This window comes from Thalassophryne amazonica, chromosome 15 (assembly GCF_902500255.1).
Source record: "Thalassophryne amazonica chromosome 15, fThaAma1.1, whole genome shotgun sequence".
Taxonomy (NCBI): domain Eukaryota; kingdom Metazoa; phylum Chordata; class Actinopteri; order Batrachoidiformes; family Batrachoididae; genus Thalassophryne; species Thalassophryne amazonica.
Window position 1 is genome coordinate 48,402,345 of NC_047117.1, and position 17,210 is coordinate 48,419,554.

The 17,210-nt window shown below is 39.6% G+C and overlaps 1 protein-coding gene across 1 annotated transcript in view; it reads left to right on the forward strand.

Moving 5' to 3' along the window:
* Positions 1-1,348: 1,348 nt before the first annotated feature.
* The window catches only part of rbm20 (RNA binding motif protein 20), a 101,825-nt gene continuing 85,963 nt past the window's right edge, over positions 1,349-17,210 (forward strand). Inside the window, exons 1-5 of the mRNA XM_034188647.1 lie at positions 1,349-1,374; positions 3,987-5,010; positions 5,295-5,359; positions 5,751-5,860; positions 12,495-12,592. Of these exons, the coding sequence (XP_034044538.1) occupies positions 1,349-1,374; positions 3,987-5,010; positions 5,295-5,359; positions 5,751-5,860; positions 12,495-12,592 (1,323 nt within the window). The remainder of the gene's footprint in view (positions 1,375-3,986; positions 5,011-5,294; positions 5,360-5,750; positions 5,861-12,494; positions 12,593-17,210) is intronic.

Here is a 17,210-nt window from a genome sequence, read left to right on the forward strand (position 1 = left end):
ATAATGGTTGCAATGTAGTTTTGTAATTGTTGCCCCAAACTTCAGCGCAATAAGTCAAGTAGGGTGCAACCAAAGAACATTAGAGAGTATGTAGTGCTCTGCAATCAAGAACATGCTTTACTTTATTTAATACTGCAATACTTTTTGATACCTTCCTTTGAATATGCTGAATATGAGCTTTCCAATTACTTTTTCATTAATAATGACACCTAAAAACTTATTCTCTTTGACACGTTCTATGTTTACCCCATGTATATTTAACTGAATTTGTATATCTTTTTTATAATTTCCAAATAACATCAATTTAGTTTTAGACAAATTTAATGATAATTTGTTAATATCAAACCATGTCTTTAACTTTATCATTTCTGTTCCTAAATCAGATAATAATTGTTGCAGATTTAGATGCCCCTTTTTTGCAGTGAACAAACTTTCCCCGGGTGCTGAAAACTGTTTTAACATCATCATTTGTTCTTTTAGCACCAGCTTTTTGTCAGAGTTTTGGCAGGTTCCAGAGATCGTTTTTTGTGCTTCAGTGGCAGCACAAAGCTCATGTTTATTTTGGCGTCAAGGTTTTTCCCGTAAACATTTCTGTCTGAAATCAATCAGCCAACACTGCATTTACAGCACTGATCACTTACAAATAACTATAATTCCAGTTATTCACTATGGTCGTATCATATGTACTGGACATGATGGCTAACAATTTTAGGCTTTCACCAGGTCTAAACTGATTGGTCTGTCACCTTCTGCCAGGGCGGGGAGGAGCTGTGTGCATATGGGTCAGTGTCAGGGATGATGTGATGAATAGTTTAGTACACTAAGTTTAGACACCATGTGACAGCATTTATCAAAAATTGAAAGGGCAGGTCAGTCAGCCTGGGTCACTGCACCAGCAAGGGTTCTCCGGCACCAGCTTGGGTTCATAGGCAGCAACAGAAAATTAAATGCTCACGTCGTGATATTTAATATCCAAGCTAACTGAAGATTTTTGTAACCACATAAAACTTAAATCTATGATTTAAAAACAAGGAACAGTGGCCTTTGCAGCCAGCAGGACCCTGCCATTAGCAACAAGACTTCACAAGCAACTTGACAGGCCAGTCTGTCTTTATTTTCTCCCTGTGTGCTAGTACCAGCAAAAATGTAGATGAGTGGGTGAGTGAAAGGGTTAGCCCATCCAAACTAACTTGTATAGACAATAATTCAATATTAATAGCTTCTATCATTTTTTTTAAACTCACCAAATTCAAAGAACATATATTGAGGAGCAACCCTGTTGCATCTGATAAACTTAGATGCCTCAGATGGATTGGAAGTGCAACTTTTTTTGTCTGTGCACTATCCCATGGATGTACTGCCAGCTGCTGGATGGTTAGTAAACTAGCAAATGCAGGGAGAAACATGATGCCTACCATGTGTGCATATTTTCAACAAAAAATACAACAGTACAGGAAAGAAAAACCAGAATTAACCAATAGATAGAATGTGTGGCTGGGGATAGGGGCAAAATGTTTCATCTGTTCTACAAATTAGTGACGGCTTGGTCTGCACGATATGAGGAACACGTGATCTTTGATTTTCAGTTGTAGTTTATGATATTTGGAAAAAAAAGGATATTTTTCTAATATAATCAGAAGTAATAAACCAAAGGCTTGAGATTTTATTTATGTTATTCTTCATTTATCTGACCTCCTTTAACATATTGTATATATGGAGATATGTCATTTTACACTTGTCGATCAAAGTTGTGATTATAGGTTTGAGTGGGTCAGAAAGGATTTTCAGGTTTCCAAGTGTGTTTTTGTTTATTAAGTGTTTTTTGTTTGTTTGTTTGTTTGTTTGTTTGGGAATGTACAAATTTTAGCAAGATATCTTAATATCGCCTCATTCAATTCCATATGAACATACACTCACAGAAACATTTAACCCTAACTTTTAAGATTTATGTAATTTTATTACATGAAAAATTCCCATTTACTCTTTTAGATAATTTTAATACAAACCTACCAAATAACCCTTATATGATGCATATTCATTACTGTAATAAATCCTATTTATTTGAAATGCATAATCCTCAGCTTTATGTATTTAGTATTAATAAAATATAATTACTCTAAATCAATAATAATGACTATTTATTTAAAATACATAAAGTATATTGTTTGAATTGCATAATAATTACAGTATATTACCTATACAAGATAAATGGCATAGGTAACATAATTACTATGCATAATTACTATGTAAAAAAAAATTCATAATGATATATGAAGAATTGTGGGTTCCAGGCTGTTCACAAACAAACAAACAAGCAAACAGGGGCAAAAACATAACCTCCTCCAGCTTCGTTGGCGGAGGTATAAAATAAAAAGCTGCTAAGCAAAAGAAGCAGACATTTGACTCTTCTTGCAGGCATTTCATGGGGGATTTCTGTATTAGTCTGCTCTCACGTATTTTGGATACAGTCTCTAAAATAATGTGAACATGTTCGTGTCATGTCAGTTCCTGGTCGTTGCACGCTTTAATCAGTGGATGCAAAGGACCAGATGAACACAGATTTTAACTGTGAGGGGAATTTTTTTATTTTATTTTTTTTTTCACCACCGCCTATCCAAGGTGGATCTGCATGTTGAATTGGCACAAGTTTTGGACTGGTTGCCTTTGCTGACACAACTCCACATTTGAACCGGTGGGATTTAAACAAGGAACCTTCTGCACTGAAACCAAGCGCACTAACCACTCCTGCCATGTGACAGATCTCATGAATGGATCAGCATATTTGAATGACTACAGGTTCTATTTATAAAGTTTTTGTACATATTCTGAAACAGATGTTACCCATCAAAATCTTTTTAGGTATGTATGTACCTAGTCAGTGATTGAACAGTGAAACTGTCCAAATGGCAAAAATTTATTCTATTTTATGTTTTAATGGCAAATGAAAAATGTTGACTATAGTTTATTACTGCACATAAAATGCTTTTTGTACCTGCTCTGCTAGAGAAAATTAAATGTTATTTTATGCTGGAAAAACTGCTATGCCATACCAATTCAATTCAATTCAACAACTTTATTAATCCCACAAGCGGCAATTAAGTTAGAACAGTGTGTAAAACACAATGACCTATAACATCATATAAAAACAATAAAACAAATAAAACAGATAAAAGCATATAAAAGCAGATTTAAAAAAACAAACAAATTAAAGCAGACTTTGTCAAGGAGTTATAGTGAGTAGCCAGACCTACATAATATTTATACATAATCATTTTAGAGCCACAGAAAGGTCTCCTGAGAGATAATTAATGGAAACATGTGGCTTAGAATTTTTAAAAATTAAATTATTAAAGGAGCCAGTATTCACTTAAATCCATCAGTAATCGTCTGAGTTATGGGGAAAACAGAATTATTAATAATTATGACCATCTTGAAAAATGGTGACCATCTTGGATTTTTACTTGGCTCATCAGAACAAACTGAAAAATATCTGAGTGTGAATGTTTGCCAGGTCGTATCATCATGTGAATGATTTTTGCATTGTTTCCCTCTCTATATGTTTCAGAGGTAAATGTGTATTGTATATATTTTATTGTAAACACCACACATCCATAGCTGTATCATGTAGTTCTGGCACCTTATCACCAGAGTGTAACTCTTTTTACCACTGACAAAGAAAAAAGTCCTATATAGGCCTTGAGTTCCATTGGTCCCTGTGCTTCCATATCATGAAGCAATGGAGGGTATACGACTCCCCCTGGACCCCCCCCGAGTTAGCTTTATATTAAACTAGTTTAAAAAAATTAATGGGCTGAGGTTCACACTGAATCTCCTTTATGATTCAAACAATATCAACTGGGGGGTGGGGGGTAGCCAAGAGGTGTGGTTTGACAACACAGCAGTACCTATTAAAAATGACCACATTTGTGATTCATAACAATTCTAATGAACGTCTATTAAGACACTATGTGATTGTTTTCTTCCAGCATCAACACTCTGCCAGTAGACAGTACAGATAAGAACAGTCTTCAGGTTGGTGGCCAGCTGCCTGTCACTGTACAGCCGGGGCCTCAACCGCAGAACCAGCAGCATCTTCTGACTCCAGCCCGCCTCCAGCTCGCTCAGCTCCAGGCCCAGCTTACCCTCCATGGTCTGAAATTGGCCCAGGGGGGAAACACAGCCTCTGCTGCCACTGTCCTCAATCAGGTTCTCTCCAATGTGGCCATGTCCCAGCCGCTGTTCAATCAACTACGGACATCCACAATGGTTGGGAATCCTCAGGGTGCTTTTGCGACGGGGGTGCTTGGGTTCCCGTCTTCAAATTCAGCCTTGGGGGCTTTGATGGGTGGGGGATTCCACCAGAATTCAGGGAATGTGAGACTGAATCATTATGCTCCGTTAGGCCAGCAGACTGGAGAGTTCAGCACAAAGTCAAGCTCAAACTATCCATCTGATACTGACAGGCGTCTTCAGTATAACTTAGTAGGAGGAACATCCGTAGCATCTGCCAGTGCCGCTGAGGCTCAGTACACAGTGATTAACTCTCAAGCGAAAAACACAAACAGTGTTAGTTTTCACAGGGATATCTATGGGCAGGACATGCAGGGGCACCAAGCAGGATTTAACGTCAATGAGCAGAATGTTTATACATCGACTGGACATATGGAGCCGTGGAAAGGCTCCGGTAAACTGAGTCACACTGGAAAGGTGGACGTGGTGTCCAGTGCTGCTACTATGTGGACGCCAGCTGGGCAGCAAGTTCGATCTAGACCTGAACTGTATAATCCAGAGGAGCCCACCGCTGACCCCAAATTCAATCCCACTTCTGGAGTCCCGTCTTTTGGATCAAGTGGAATGCAGGGTTTTGTAGGATTTCAGCCAGGTGAGGAAACCTCATCTGCAGGCACCCGGACCCTTCAGCCTTATCAACTCAATGATTATCTCGCCGTGACACCCGTCCAACTACCACACCAGTGTAGCATCTGTGACAAGAAGGTCTACAACCTCAAGGTGAGCGCACTATCTACATTTAACAACAACACAACACATACTTCTGTGTCCCCAAACTTTAGTGTTCATAGTGGGCTTTTTGCCCAGCCTTGGTGTTTGTCATTTAGTTCTGGCTTAACAAAATCTGCATCTAAAAGCCACTGATTTTTCTCAAGGTCTTGTTTGTAATTTCTCCCAGCCCTGAGCTTTTACAAAGGGGGCATGTAAGAGCGATCAGGAGAGGAAAGGCAGTGAGCTCCCACCCAGTGTTTGAGTCTATGTTTGGACGCTGTGTGTATTTTCAGGACTGGGACCAGCATGTGAAGGGAAAACTACACCTGCAGAACCGAACGCTGTATGCAGCAGACGGGTGAGTTTTGGACAGCACTAAAATTAATTGTGCAGCATTGTTATTATCAGATTTTAATTCTTGTATATTTCTTGTCATGTGCTTTTTGGGATAATTGAGTAGTAGCTAAAGATGTTTTCTGTTGTTACAAATGGGTTCCATTGGTGTGCTGATTTTATAGCCTTCTAATAATGACTTTGTAAGTCTTTTCCCTTGTTGTTCCCACTGTTCTGTGATTAAATGTGACTTTAAAATTCGGTTTTAGTGGTGTGTTCACTGCAGTAAGCATCTTGGGTGTTAAAGTCTTAGAAGCATTAATTTGGCATTTCTTTGCTTAGTACACGTACATAACAGTCAGGCATCAACGCGGGTGGTCGTGTTCAGCAGCTAACAGCAGTTTTGATTGTTGCAGTTCGGCAGCGGTGTCAGCTGGAGGTGTTCATTATGCTGTCGGCAGGCCGTCTGACGGGGGTTTGAACACTGGAGGGATAAGTTCTGTTGTCTACTCTGCTCCAAGTCAAGGTAGGATGACAAGTATTTTTAATTTTTTAGTTATTTAGTTTTTACTGACAATTGTTTTGTCTTTTTTTCTAAGAATAAGACTGAAAGCCTGCTGAACAGATGTCTGGTAGTATTTTCAGGGTATTAGTAAGAAGGAACGTGCTCTTACAACCAGATACGGTGTATATTTATACTTTGGTGTTAGTGCTATTGAGAAATGGAAGATAATGCTATTATAAAACAGCCAATCACACTGCTTGGTGTGACAAACACTTCTTTTAGGGGTCTCAAGATAGTCACTAGTCTGTTCTCTCATAGAATCACATGTAATAATAATTTCAATAAAGCATTCATTGCTTAACAGTGGTGAAAAACAAGTGCCAATAAAAAAATGAAGGTGATTTTTGGTTTATCCAGTAGAGAAACGGCTAAGCCACATAGGATTACTTTTATATAATAATAATAATAATAATAATAATAATAATAATAATAATAATAATAAATATGTGGAGGTAAAAAAGTGATATACTGTTAAAACAGCACAGCTGTAATATTAAACAATGATAATAATAAACAAACAAACCACATCACCCAACCTATCAAAAAGAAAAACTGAAAAAAAAGAGAAATTTCCCAAGCTTCTGCATTTTCTTCTTTTTTTTTTCTTTCTTCTGTTTTCATTTCCGTGTGGACTCCACTCTGTGACAGAATAAATCCATCTTGACAGACATTCACATAGGCTATTAATTTTTTGTAATCATCTGACAGCACACACACACACACACACACACACACACACACACCGATAGATAGATAGATAGATAGATAGATAGATAGATAGATAGATAGATAGATAGATAGATAGATAGATAGATAGATAGATAGATAGATAGATAGATAGATAGATAGATAGATAGATAGATAGATAGATAGATAGATAGATAGATAGATAGATAGATAGATAGATAGATAGATAGATAGATAGATAGATAGATAGATAGATAGATAGATAGATAGATAGATAGATAGATAGATAGATAGATAGATAGATAGATAGATAGATAGATAGATAGATAGATAGATAGATAGATAATTAATAAATAAACTTTGCAATTAATTTATCTAAATGAAGTATATTTAATCACATGGGTAATTCTTTATATATATATATATATATATATATATATATATATATATATATATATATATATATATATATATATATATATATGTATATATATGTGTGTGTATATATGTATATATCTTATATACATATATATACGAGGTCTGTCAATAAAGCAACGGTCCTTTTTATTTTTTTCAAAAACTATATGGATTTCATTCATATGTTTTTACGTCAGACATGCTTGAACCCTCGTGCGCATGCGTGAGTTTTTCCACGCCTGTCGGTGACGTCATTCGCCTGTGAGCACTCCTTGTGGGAGGAGTCGTCCAGCCCCTCGTCGGAATTCCTTTGTCTGAGAAGTTGCTGAGAGACTGGCGCGTTGTTTGATCAAAATTTTTTCTAAACCTGTGAGACACATCGAAGTGGGCACGGTTTGAAAAATTAAGCTGGTTTTCACTGAAAATTTTAACGGCTGATGAGAGATTTTGAGGTGATTCTGTCGCTTTAAGGACTTCCCACGATGCGAGACGTCGCGCTGCGCTCTCAGCCGCCGTCGTCAGCCTGTTTCAAGCTGAAAACGTCCACATTTCAGGCTCTGTTGATCCAGGACGTCGTGAGAGAACAGAGAAGTTTCAGAAGAAGTCGGTTTCAGCATTTTATCTGGATATTCCACTGTTAAAGGAGATTTTTTTAATGAAAGACATGCGGACGGATCCGCGCGTCCGGACGCAGCCGACGCGGTGCGGCGGCACAGGAAAAACACCTCCGTGTTGATAACCATTTGTAAAATCCAGGCGGCTTTTAATGGCTTTCAGTGGAGTGAGCATATGAGAAATTGTTTAACAGCAGGACATGTTCCAACGTGTCCTTAAGGCTTTCAACAGAGGTGTTTTTCCTGTGGCGGAGCGACAGGAAAAACATACGATATGTATGTGTGTGTATATATATATATATATATATATATATATATAAAACACATCTGTGGTGGGGCATTTCTGTTACATATGTCACAGAGATGTGAAACAAGCTGTATCAGTCATAAATGATTTTTAAATCAGTGGAACATCTGTGAAAACACAGAATTGTGGGACTTTGAAAATGTTGAACATGAAATATAAACCACATGAAAATGTAAGAGATGGATAAAAAGTGACCCCTTTATCTCACTGCATCCCAAACCATTTCATTTTCAAATCTGCTCAGTGAACATTTAAATCTAGTCTCAAACAGCATAGCTGAAGCATTTTTAAACTATTTTAATCCTGCATGAGCTCCGCGTGGCTGTTTTATAAATGATCGTGACAGCTGAATCACTGTTTCAGCACCAAACCTCCACTACAATTTGTACACAAAGCCTGCCTACATTTGAGATATATCGATGACAGTAATTAAAGTAAGTTACCATATTTTCCAGAGTATAAATCGTACTTGTTCAAAATGCCTCTTGAAGATGACAAACTCATACATAAGTCACATGGGAGAATAACTTGTCCCTATTTTCTCTATTAGCTGCTCTTTAATTTGGAGGTATGTGCATTGTTGTGTACTTTTCATTATTAGCATTTATACTTTCATTTCAAATGGGCTCTCACAGGGCACTCTCTGTCTTTCGGCCCACTGGTTATGCGCGAATAATTGTAGTGACAGGTGTACAAGGCATTGGAGGCAGCTCCGATTTTTCACGAATGGCATGCAATTCCTCCTTGTGCGCTACTCGGCTTCAATTGTGTTATGTGTGAGGGGCTCTAAGTGACGACAAGGATCCTCGATTCCAACCCCTGTCTTACCAGAAAATCACTAAGGGCACTTGGGCAAGGTCCTTAATGCCCAAATTGCTTCCAGTGTGTAGGGAGCACCTTGCGTGGCAGCATCTTGACATCAATGTGTGAGTGTGTGTGAATGGGTGAATTTGAGGCATCACTGTAAAGTGCTTTGAGCTTCTGATATTGATGGAACAGAGTTATATACAAATGCACTCGATTTACCATTAAACACACTGATACAGAAAATGTACATAACTGAAGCTCAAATGTGACTGTCAAATCTCTGCTGTTGCCAGATCGATGACCTTTCAAATGCCTCTTCATGAATTTCCATACTTGAGATAAACCACAAAAAGCTCCTTTTTTATAGGCTATTGCATGATATGTCTATTTACACAGATTTAATCTGAGGTATTGTTTGACATATGGTAAAAGGTGACAGGATGTTTACTGAGATGAGAGTGCGCAGTGTGTAATAATGACTTTAAACAGGAACAAAATCATTGAAAAACTCTGGTACATTACCCACCTCCCATGTGAAAGAAATCCTGTCCAAAATAGCCAAAATTCACTCAACAAAAATATAAACGCAACACTTTTGGTTTTGCTCCCATTTTGTATGAGATGAACTCAAAGATCTAAAACTTTTTCCACATACACAATATCACCATTTCCCTCAAATATTGTTCACAAACCAGTCTAAATCTGTGATAGTGAGCACTTCTCCTTTGCTGAAATAATCCATCCAACCTCATAGGTGTGCCATACCAAGATGCTGATTAGACACCATGATTAGTGCACAGGTGTGCCTTAGACTGTCCACAATAAAAGGCCACTCTGAAAGGTGCAGTTTTATCACACAGCACAATGCCACAGATGTCGCAAGATTTGAGGGAGCGTGCAATTGGCATGCTGACAGCAGGAATGTCAACCAGAGCTGTTGCTCGTGTATTGAATGTTCATTTCTCTACCATAAGCCGTCTCCAAAGGCGTTTCAGAGAATTTGGCAGTACATCCAACCAGCTTCACAACCGCAGACCACGTGTAACCACACCAGCCCAGGACCTCCACATCCAGCATGTTCACCTCCAAGATCGTCTGAGACCAGCCACTCGGACAGCTGCTGGAACAATCGGTTTGCATAACCAAAGAATTTCTGCACAAACTGTCAGAAACCGTCTCAGGGAAGCTCATCTGCATGCTCGTCGTCCTCATCGGGGTCTCGACCTGACTCCAGTTCGTCGTCGTAACCGACTTGAGTGGACAAATGCTCACATTCGCTGGCATTTGGCACGTTGGAGAGGTGTTCTCTTCACGGATGAATCCCGGTTCACACTGTTCAGGGCAGATGGCAGACAGCGTGTGTGGCATCGTGTGGGTGAGCGGTTTTCTGATGTCAATGTTGTGGATCGAGTGGCCCATGGTGGCGGTGGGGTTATGGTATGGGCAGGCGTCTGTTATGGACGAAGAACACAGGTGCATTTTATTGATGGCATTTTGAATGCACAGAGATACCGTGACGAGATCCTGAGGCCCATTGTTGTGCCAACATCCAAGAACATCACCTCATGTTGCAGCAGGATAATGCACGGCCCCATGTTGCAAGGATCTGTACACAATTCTTGGAAGCTGAAAATGTCCCAGTTCTTGTCACCCATTGAGCATGTTTGGGATGCTCTGGACCGGCGTATACGACAGCGTGTACCAGTTCCTGCCAATATCCAACAACTTCGCACAGCCATTGAAGAGGAGTGGACCAACATTCCACAGGCCACAATTGACAACCTGATCAACTCTATGCGAAGGAGATGTGTTGCACTGCATGAGGCAAATGGTGGTCACACCAGATACTGACTGGTATCCCCCCCCCCCAATAAAACAAAACTGCACCTTTCAGAGTGGCCTTTTGTTGTGGGCAGTCTAAGGCACACCTGTGCACTAATCATGGTGTCTAATCAGCATCTTGATATGGCACACCTATGAGGTGGGATGGATTATCTCAGCAAAGGAGAAGTGCTCACTATCACAGATTTAGACTGGTTTGTGAACAATATTTGAGGGAAATGGTAATATTGTGTATGTGGAAAAAGTTTTAGATCTTTGAGTTCATCTCATACAAAATGGGAGCAAAACCAAAAGTGCTGCGTTTATATTTTTGAGTGTAGAACTTAAAGGGACACTTTACTCATCAATGTTAACCCCTAAAATAAGAGATTATATATTGAAACAGTGACATCTTAAATAAAAACAAGACTTGCAATAGATTAGCTTAATTTTTATGATTTTTAAAAAACTGACCACCCTTCCATGTGCTACATGTATGAAGTCACAAGTGCTGATTTTGCACAGCCTGGTGTGCATACATGTATAGCTACTGCAGTAAAACACCTGAAAATCTTCTACTTAAATGATAATGTGACATCAGAAAGTAGAAAATTTTATTTCGTGCTCTTATTTATGAATATTAGTCAAATCATTAGCCTATTTTTGAGATTTTGTAAGGGGTTTTACTGATATCGCTATACGTGTGTTTACATTCAGCAGTGTGTTAAGAGCACTTGTGATGTCATAACACAGGCAACTGGAGGAAACTTCATTTGAAAAATTCTCAGAAAAAAACGACTCTGCTGATGACGTGAATGACTCATTACCATCAGTCTTTTGTTCATGGTAATGAGTCATTCACGTCATTAGCAGAGTCGTCAAGGGAGCCATCAGGAGAGGGACAGCTGCCCTGTCATTAGGAGGGTGCTAACTAGAGCACAATAGGTGCTGATTAGAGCTATTGTTTAGTCACTAGCCTATAGCAGTCTGCCGCTCGGCAGGAGGGGTCTGGTTAGGTTTAAAACTCCAGCTTTTGTGACTTCTTGATTATTCTTCTCTACAAGAATCAAGACAGAAGTCAGACCACCAGAGCAAGAATTTCAGCTGAGGAAGCTTCTGCGATTTGAAACGAAACGTCCTCGCGTCAAGCAACCCAGTCCAGTCGAAGATTCAAGCTTCTCTACTATTTAATTGTAAACTATTTCATTTAATGTAATTTGATTTAATGTAAACTATTATTTAATGTGTCTTTGAAGCCTCATTGCACTTCTTCATGTTCTTCAATGCCTTTGAAGCCTCAGTTGTAAGCACTAAACTATTGCACCAACAATGTCTTCATATTTCTAAAAAGTGATTATGAAATCTAGAGCATCGCCACCTTTTTTAAAATCATACCTTTCAAAATAAATGCTTGTTTTGTGCTCTTCTCATTGCTGTTTTCTCATTTAAATTAAGTGTGCAACAATGTTAAGTAGACTAATATGGTACACTTATAGACAAGCAGCAGTGGACTTGGAGGCCACCAGACCAGGGGTTTGAAAATGAAAAAAGTTAACAAACTAGCTCATTTCAAACTACATGTGATTCAGCCTTACTGCTCCTAATTTTGACCAAGAAAAGATTAGTCTCTGCAACAATCCCAGACAGGTGTATGGTTTATTACAAAAGCAAAACAAATTTGTTTTAGTATTTATCTAGTACATCAGTGTTGACCAAAGTTTAGCCTGTTTGTCTTTGTTATAGGCCCTTTTAATTTGGAGACTTACATGATGACAGCATTTATTGTTTCTGAGTTATCATACTAACAAGAGGGGATGGATTCATTTATTTATCTCTATATCAATTAGTTCAGCCGAGGAACAGTTGAAATATTGAGCACAAATAACAAGTGTAACTTGTTTCCCACAACTGCATTACACTATGTCTCAATTTCTTTCCACAGATGTGTCCTCAGCAAATGCTTCTTACTTGCCAACTGCAACCATGAAGTCTTATCCTGTAACAGACACAGGATTTACCTCACACCAGCCAGAGTCAGAGGTCAGAAAAATGTTTTAAATTGCTTTTAAAGCCTCACAAATGTTTACTGACATGTTGACAAGAATCTCGATGATCGAAGTTGCTTCTTAATGCCCAACCACAGACACATCAATTGGGGAAGTGGTGGACTAAAGGTTAGGGGAATGAACTACTTTCCAGAGGGTCATACAGTCAGGTCCATAAGTTATTGGAAAGTTATATAATTTTTGTAATGTTGCTTCTGTATAGCACTACACTGGAGTTGAAATGAAACAATCAAAACGGACTTGAAGTGTAGTTTGCACAAGCAACACAATGGATTGCCCGCTGTGATTTCTTGCACACATTGCCAACAACAGTCTCAATCAATTCAATCAATTTTTTTATATAGCGCCAAATCACAACAAACAGTTGCCCCAAGGCGCTTTATATTGTAAGGCAAGGCCATACAATAATTATGTAAAACCCCAACGGTCAAAACGACCCCCTGTGAGCAAGCACTTGGCTACAGTGGGAAGGAAAAACTCCCTTTTAACAGGAAGAAACCTCCAGCAGAACCAGGCTCAGGGAGGGGCAGTCTTCTGCTGGGACTGGTTGGGGCTGAGGGAGAGAACCAGGAAAAAGACATGCTGTGGAGGGGAGCAGAGATCGATCACTAATGATTAAATGCAGAGTGGTGCATACAGAGCAAAAAGAGAAAGAAACAGTGCATCATGGGAACCCCGCAGCAGTCTACGTCTATAGCAGCATAACTAAGGGATGGTTCAGGGTCACCTGATCCAGCCCTAACTATAAGCTTTAGCAAAAAGGAAAGTTTTAAGCCTAATCTTAAAAGTAGAGAGGGTGTCTGTCTCCCTGATCTGAATTGGGAGCTGGTTCCACAGGAGAGGAGCCTGAAAGCTGAAGGCTCTGCCTCCCATTCTACTCTTACAAACCCTAGGAACTACAAGTAAGCCTGCAGTCTGAGAGCGAAGCGCTCTATTGGGGTGATATGGTACTACGAGGTCCCTAAGATAAGATGGGACCTGATTATTCAAAACCTTATAAGTAAGAAGAAGAATTTTAAATTCTATTCTAGAATTAACAGGAACAGTCTGAAACCACGAGTGGAAAACATCCTTCCTGGAATGCAGAGTGGCTTCTGACCATCAAGAGGGACAACAGACATGATCTTTACTGTTGTCCAATTGCAAGAAAAGTATCAAGAGCAAAACTAACCAGGATGTCCCATCCAATTCTGTGGAAGTTCCTGAGCAAAATGGGTGTCCAGAGAAATTCATCAAGATCCTGAGGCTTTGCCACAATGGTACCCATTTACAACTGAGTGGAGAGGGAATATTGCAGATGAAGTATTGGGTCCAAGGTGTGACTAGGAATTTAACCCATATTGGTAGCCAAGCTCCTTTCCATTTAGCTACGTGCTATGTGGATAACTCAAGGAGGTATAACCCCTTGAATTAAAGCTCAAAGTCTACACCACAAGAACATCATTTTTTTTGGGCAATAGATGGCAGTGTTCATGGCAGTGTGTCACACATTCGCTAAAAGTGATGAATCACTTAAATACAAATAAAAAAACCCTGACATATTTACAAATACAGATTTATTAGTAAAACCCACCACACGTTTCAGTAATTGTGTGTTATACCAACCAACCAACCAACCACTGATGTCAGGAAACTAATGTACCCATAATGCAATGCAGCATATGTGTCTAAACGCTAAAACCTCCTAAATTAATGCATTACTTTAAAATAAATCATATAGCTGATATTTTCACTTTGTAAAATGACAGACGTGATGTTAATTTAAATAACTTGTCCGGAATTAGTTTGTTTAAAATTATAACCATAAGTGAAAAGTGTATCGTGTTTGATGCCGTCCCTGTGTTGTTTTATCTGAAAAATAAGAGCACCTCTTAGTGGCAGAGTGCCAAAAAGACAAAAGCTCTTGTTTCATTATTTCATGCAGTTCACCACAAAATGAATTGTTAAACAGCTTGAAGATGTTTGAACATATCTCATTCACATGCCGATTATCTACATATTAAAAGTGTGCATGGGTGCATGAGTTTATTAATAAGTTCAGTGTTATAGAAATAATGAATGTTTATGAGTTCAGTGGTACGAATATTTCATGAGGTGAAAGCTGGAACAAAGCATTTAATGAGGCGAAGCCGAGTTGAATGGTTTGTTCCACTTTTTCACCGAATTGCGCACACACACAACTGGGTCGGCGCTTGTGCACGCGTGTACTACCAAAAAAAAAGACTGTGTACATCCTCAGTGCAGTGAAAAAAAAAATCATGTCAGAAATTAGACCAGCTTTTCATTCTAACTTCCTGCCAACAGCCTCCAGACAGCGCAGTGGATGTGTTTTGTGTGTGTGCGTGCGCACGCGCATGTCTGTGTGTTGTTGTGCGTGTGCATGTGCATGCACATGCATGCGTGCATGTGTGCGTGTGTGTGCACATGCACGTGTGCAGAGTGCAATGGTATTAAATGTATGGAACCAAATTTGTACTCTAAATGGAACCAAACTGTAGTCTAAATGCAATGCAACACAAATGGGACAAATAATACATGTCATGAAATACAAAGCATCAATCAAATGACAAGGATCCACTCAGCTGTTATATAAAAGTATATAATAAATTGTAAATACGTTAAAATTACATACATGACACAAGAAAGTGAAAACACTTATTTCCATTGTTGTCCATTTAAAAATCAAATGACAAAAAATAGAAGTAATAATAAAATATCAATAATACTGATAATAATAATAAAACTAATGATAATATTAATGTGTGTATGATAACAAGAACCTAAACAATTTATAAATACAAGCCCGGATAAATGAGGAGGTTTGCGTCAGGAAGGGCATCCGGCGTAACACAAGCCAACCCAACTATGCAGACTCAGAATCGAATTCCCATACCGGATCGGTCGCGGCCCGGGTTAACAACGTCCGCCACCGGTGCTATTGCCCAACAGGGTGCCGGTGGAAATTGGGCTACTGCTGGGCGAAGACGATGAAGAAGAGGAGGAAAACATTGCCACGAACAGCAGGAGAAGAAGAAAACTAGAAGGGTGGAAATGAGAGTGGGGACTTTGAATGTTGGTAGTATGACTGGTAAAGGGAGAGAGCTGGCTGATATGATTGAGAGGAGAAAGGTAGACATATTGTGTGTGCAAGAGACCAAGTGGAAGGGAAGTAAGAGCAGGAGCATTGGCGGTGGGTACAAGTTGTTGTACCATGGTGAGGACAGGAAGAGAAATGGTGTTGGGGTCATTTTAAAGGAAGAGTATGTTAAAAGTGTGTTGGAGGTTAAGCGAGTGTCTGACAGGGTGATGAGTGTGAAGTTGGAAATTGAAGGGGTGATGATGAATATCATCAGTGCATATGCCCCACAGGTAGGTTGTGAGATGAAGGGGAAAGAAGATTTCTGGAGTGTGTTAGATGAGGTGGTGGAGAGTGTGCCCAAGCATGAAAGAGTGGTGATAGGAGCAGACTTCAATGGGCATGTTGGTGAAAGGAACAGAGGTGATGAGGAAGTAATAGGTAGATATGGTATCAAGGATAGGAATGGGGAAGGACAGATGGTAGTTGATTTTGCAAAAAGGATGGAAATGGCTGTGGTGAATACCTACTTTAAGAAAAGGGAGGAGCACAGGGTAACATATAAGAGTGGAGGAAGGTGCACACAGGTGGACTACATTCTTTATAGCACATGCAAGCTAAAAGAAATCACAGACTGTAAGGTGGTAGCAGGAGAGAGTGTCACTAGACAGCATAGGATGGTTGTTTGTAGGATGACTTTAGAGGTAAAGAAGAAGAAGAGAGTGAGACCTCAACAAAGGATCAGATGGTGGAAGCTGAAGGAGGAAGACTGTTGTGTGAAATTTAGCGAGCAGGTGAGAGAAGCACTAGTTGGAGGGGAAGCAATTTTGGACAACTGGAAAAGTACTGCAGATGTGGTGAGGGAGACAGCTAGGGCAGTACTGGGTATGACATCTGGACAGTGGAAGGAAGACTAGGAGACTTGGTGGTGGAATGAAGAGGTCCAGGAAATCATAAGGAGAAAGAGGTTGGCGAAAACGTTTTGGGATAGTTGGAGAGATGAAGAAAGTAGACAGGAGTACAAGGAGATGCGGCGTAAGGCGAGAAGAGAAGTGGCAAAAGCAAAGGAAAAGGCATATTGCGAGCTGTACAAGAAATTGAATAGTAAGGAAGGAGAAAAGGACTTGTACCGATTGGCCAGACAAAGGGACAGAGCTGGAAAGGATGTGCAGCAGGTTAGGGTGGTAAAAGATGCACATGGTAATGTGCTGACAAGTGAGGAGTGTGTGCTGAGAAGGTGGAGGGAATATTTTGAAGAGTTGATGAATAAGGGTTCCTAGGGTTTGTAAGAGTAGAATGGGAGGCAGAGCCTTCAGCTTTCAGGCTCCTCTCCTGTGGAACCAGCTCCCAATTCAGATCAGGGAGACAGACACCCTCTCTACTTTTAAGATTAGGCTTAAAACTTTCCTTTTTGCTAAAGCTTATAGTTAGGGCTGGATCAGGTGACCCTGAACCATCCCTTAGTTATGCTGCTATAGACGTAGACTGCTGGGGGGTTCCCATGATGCATTGTTTC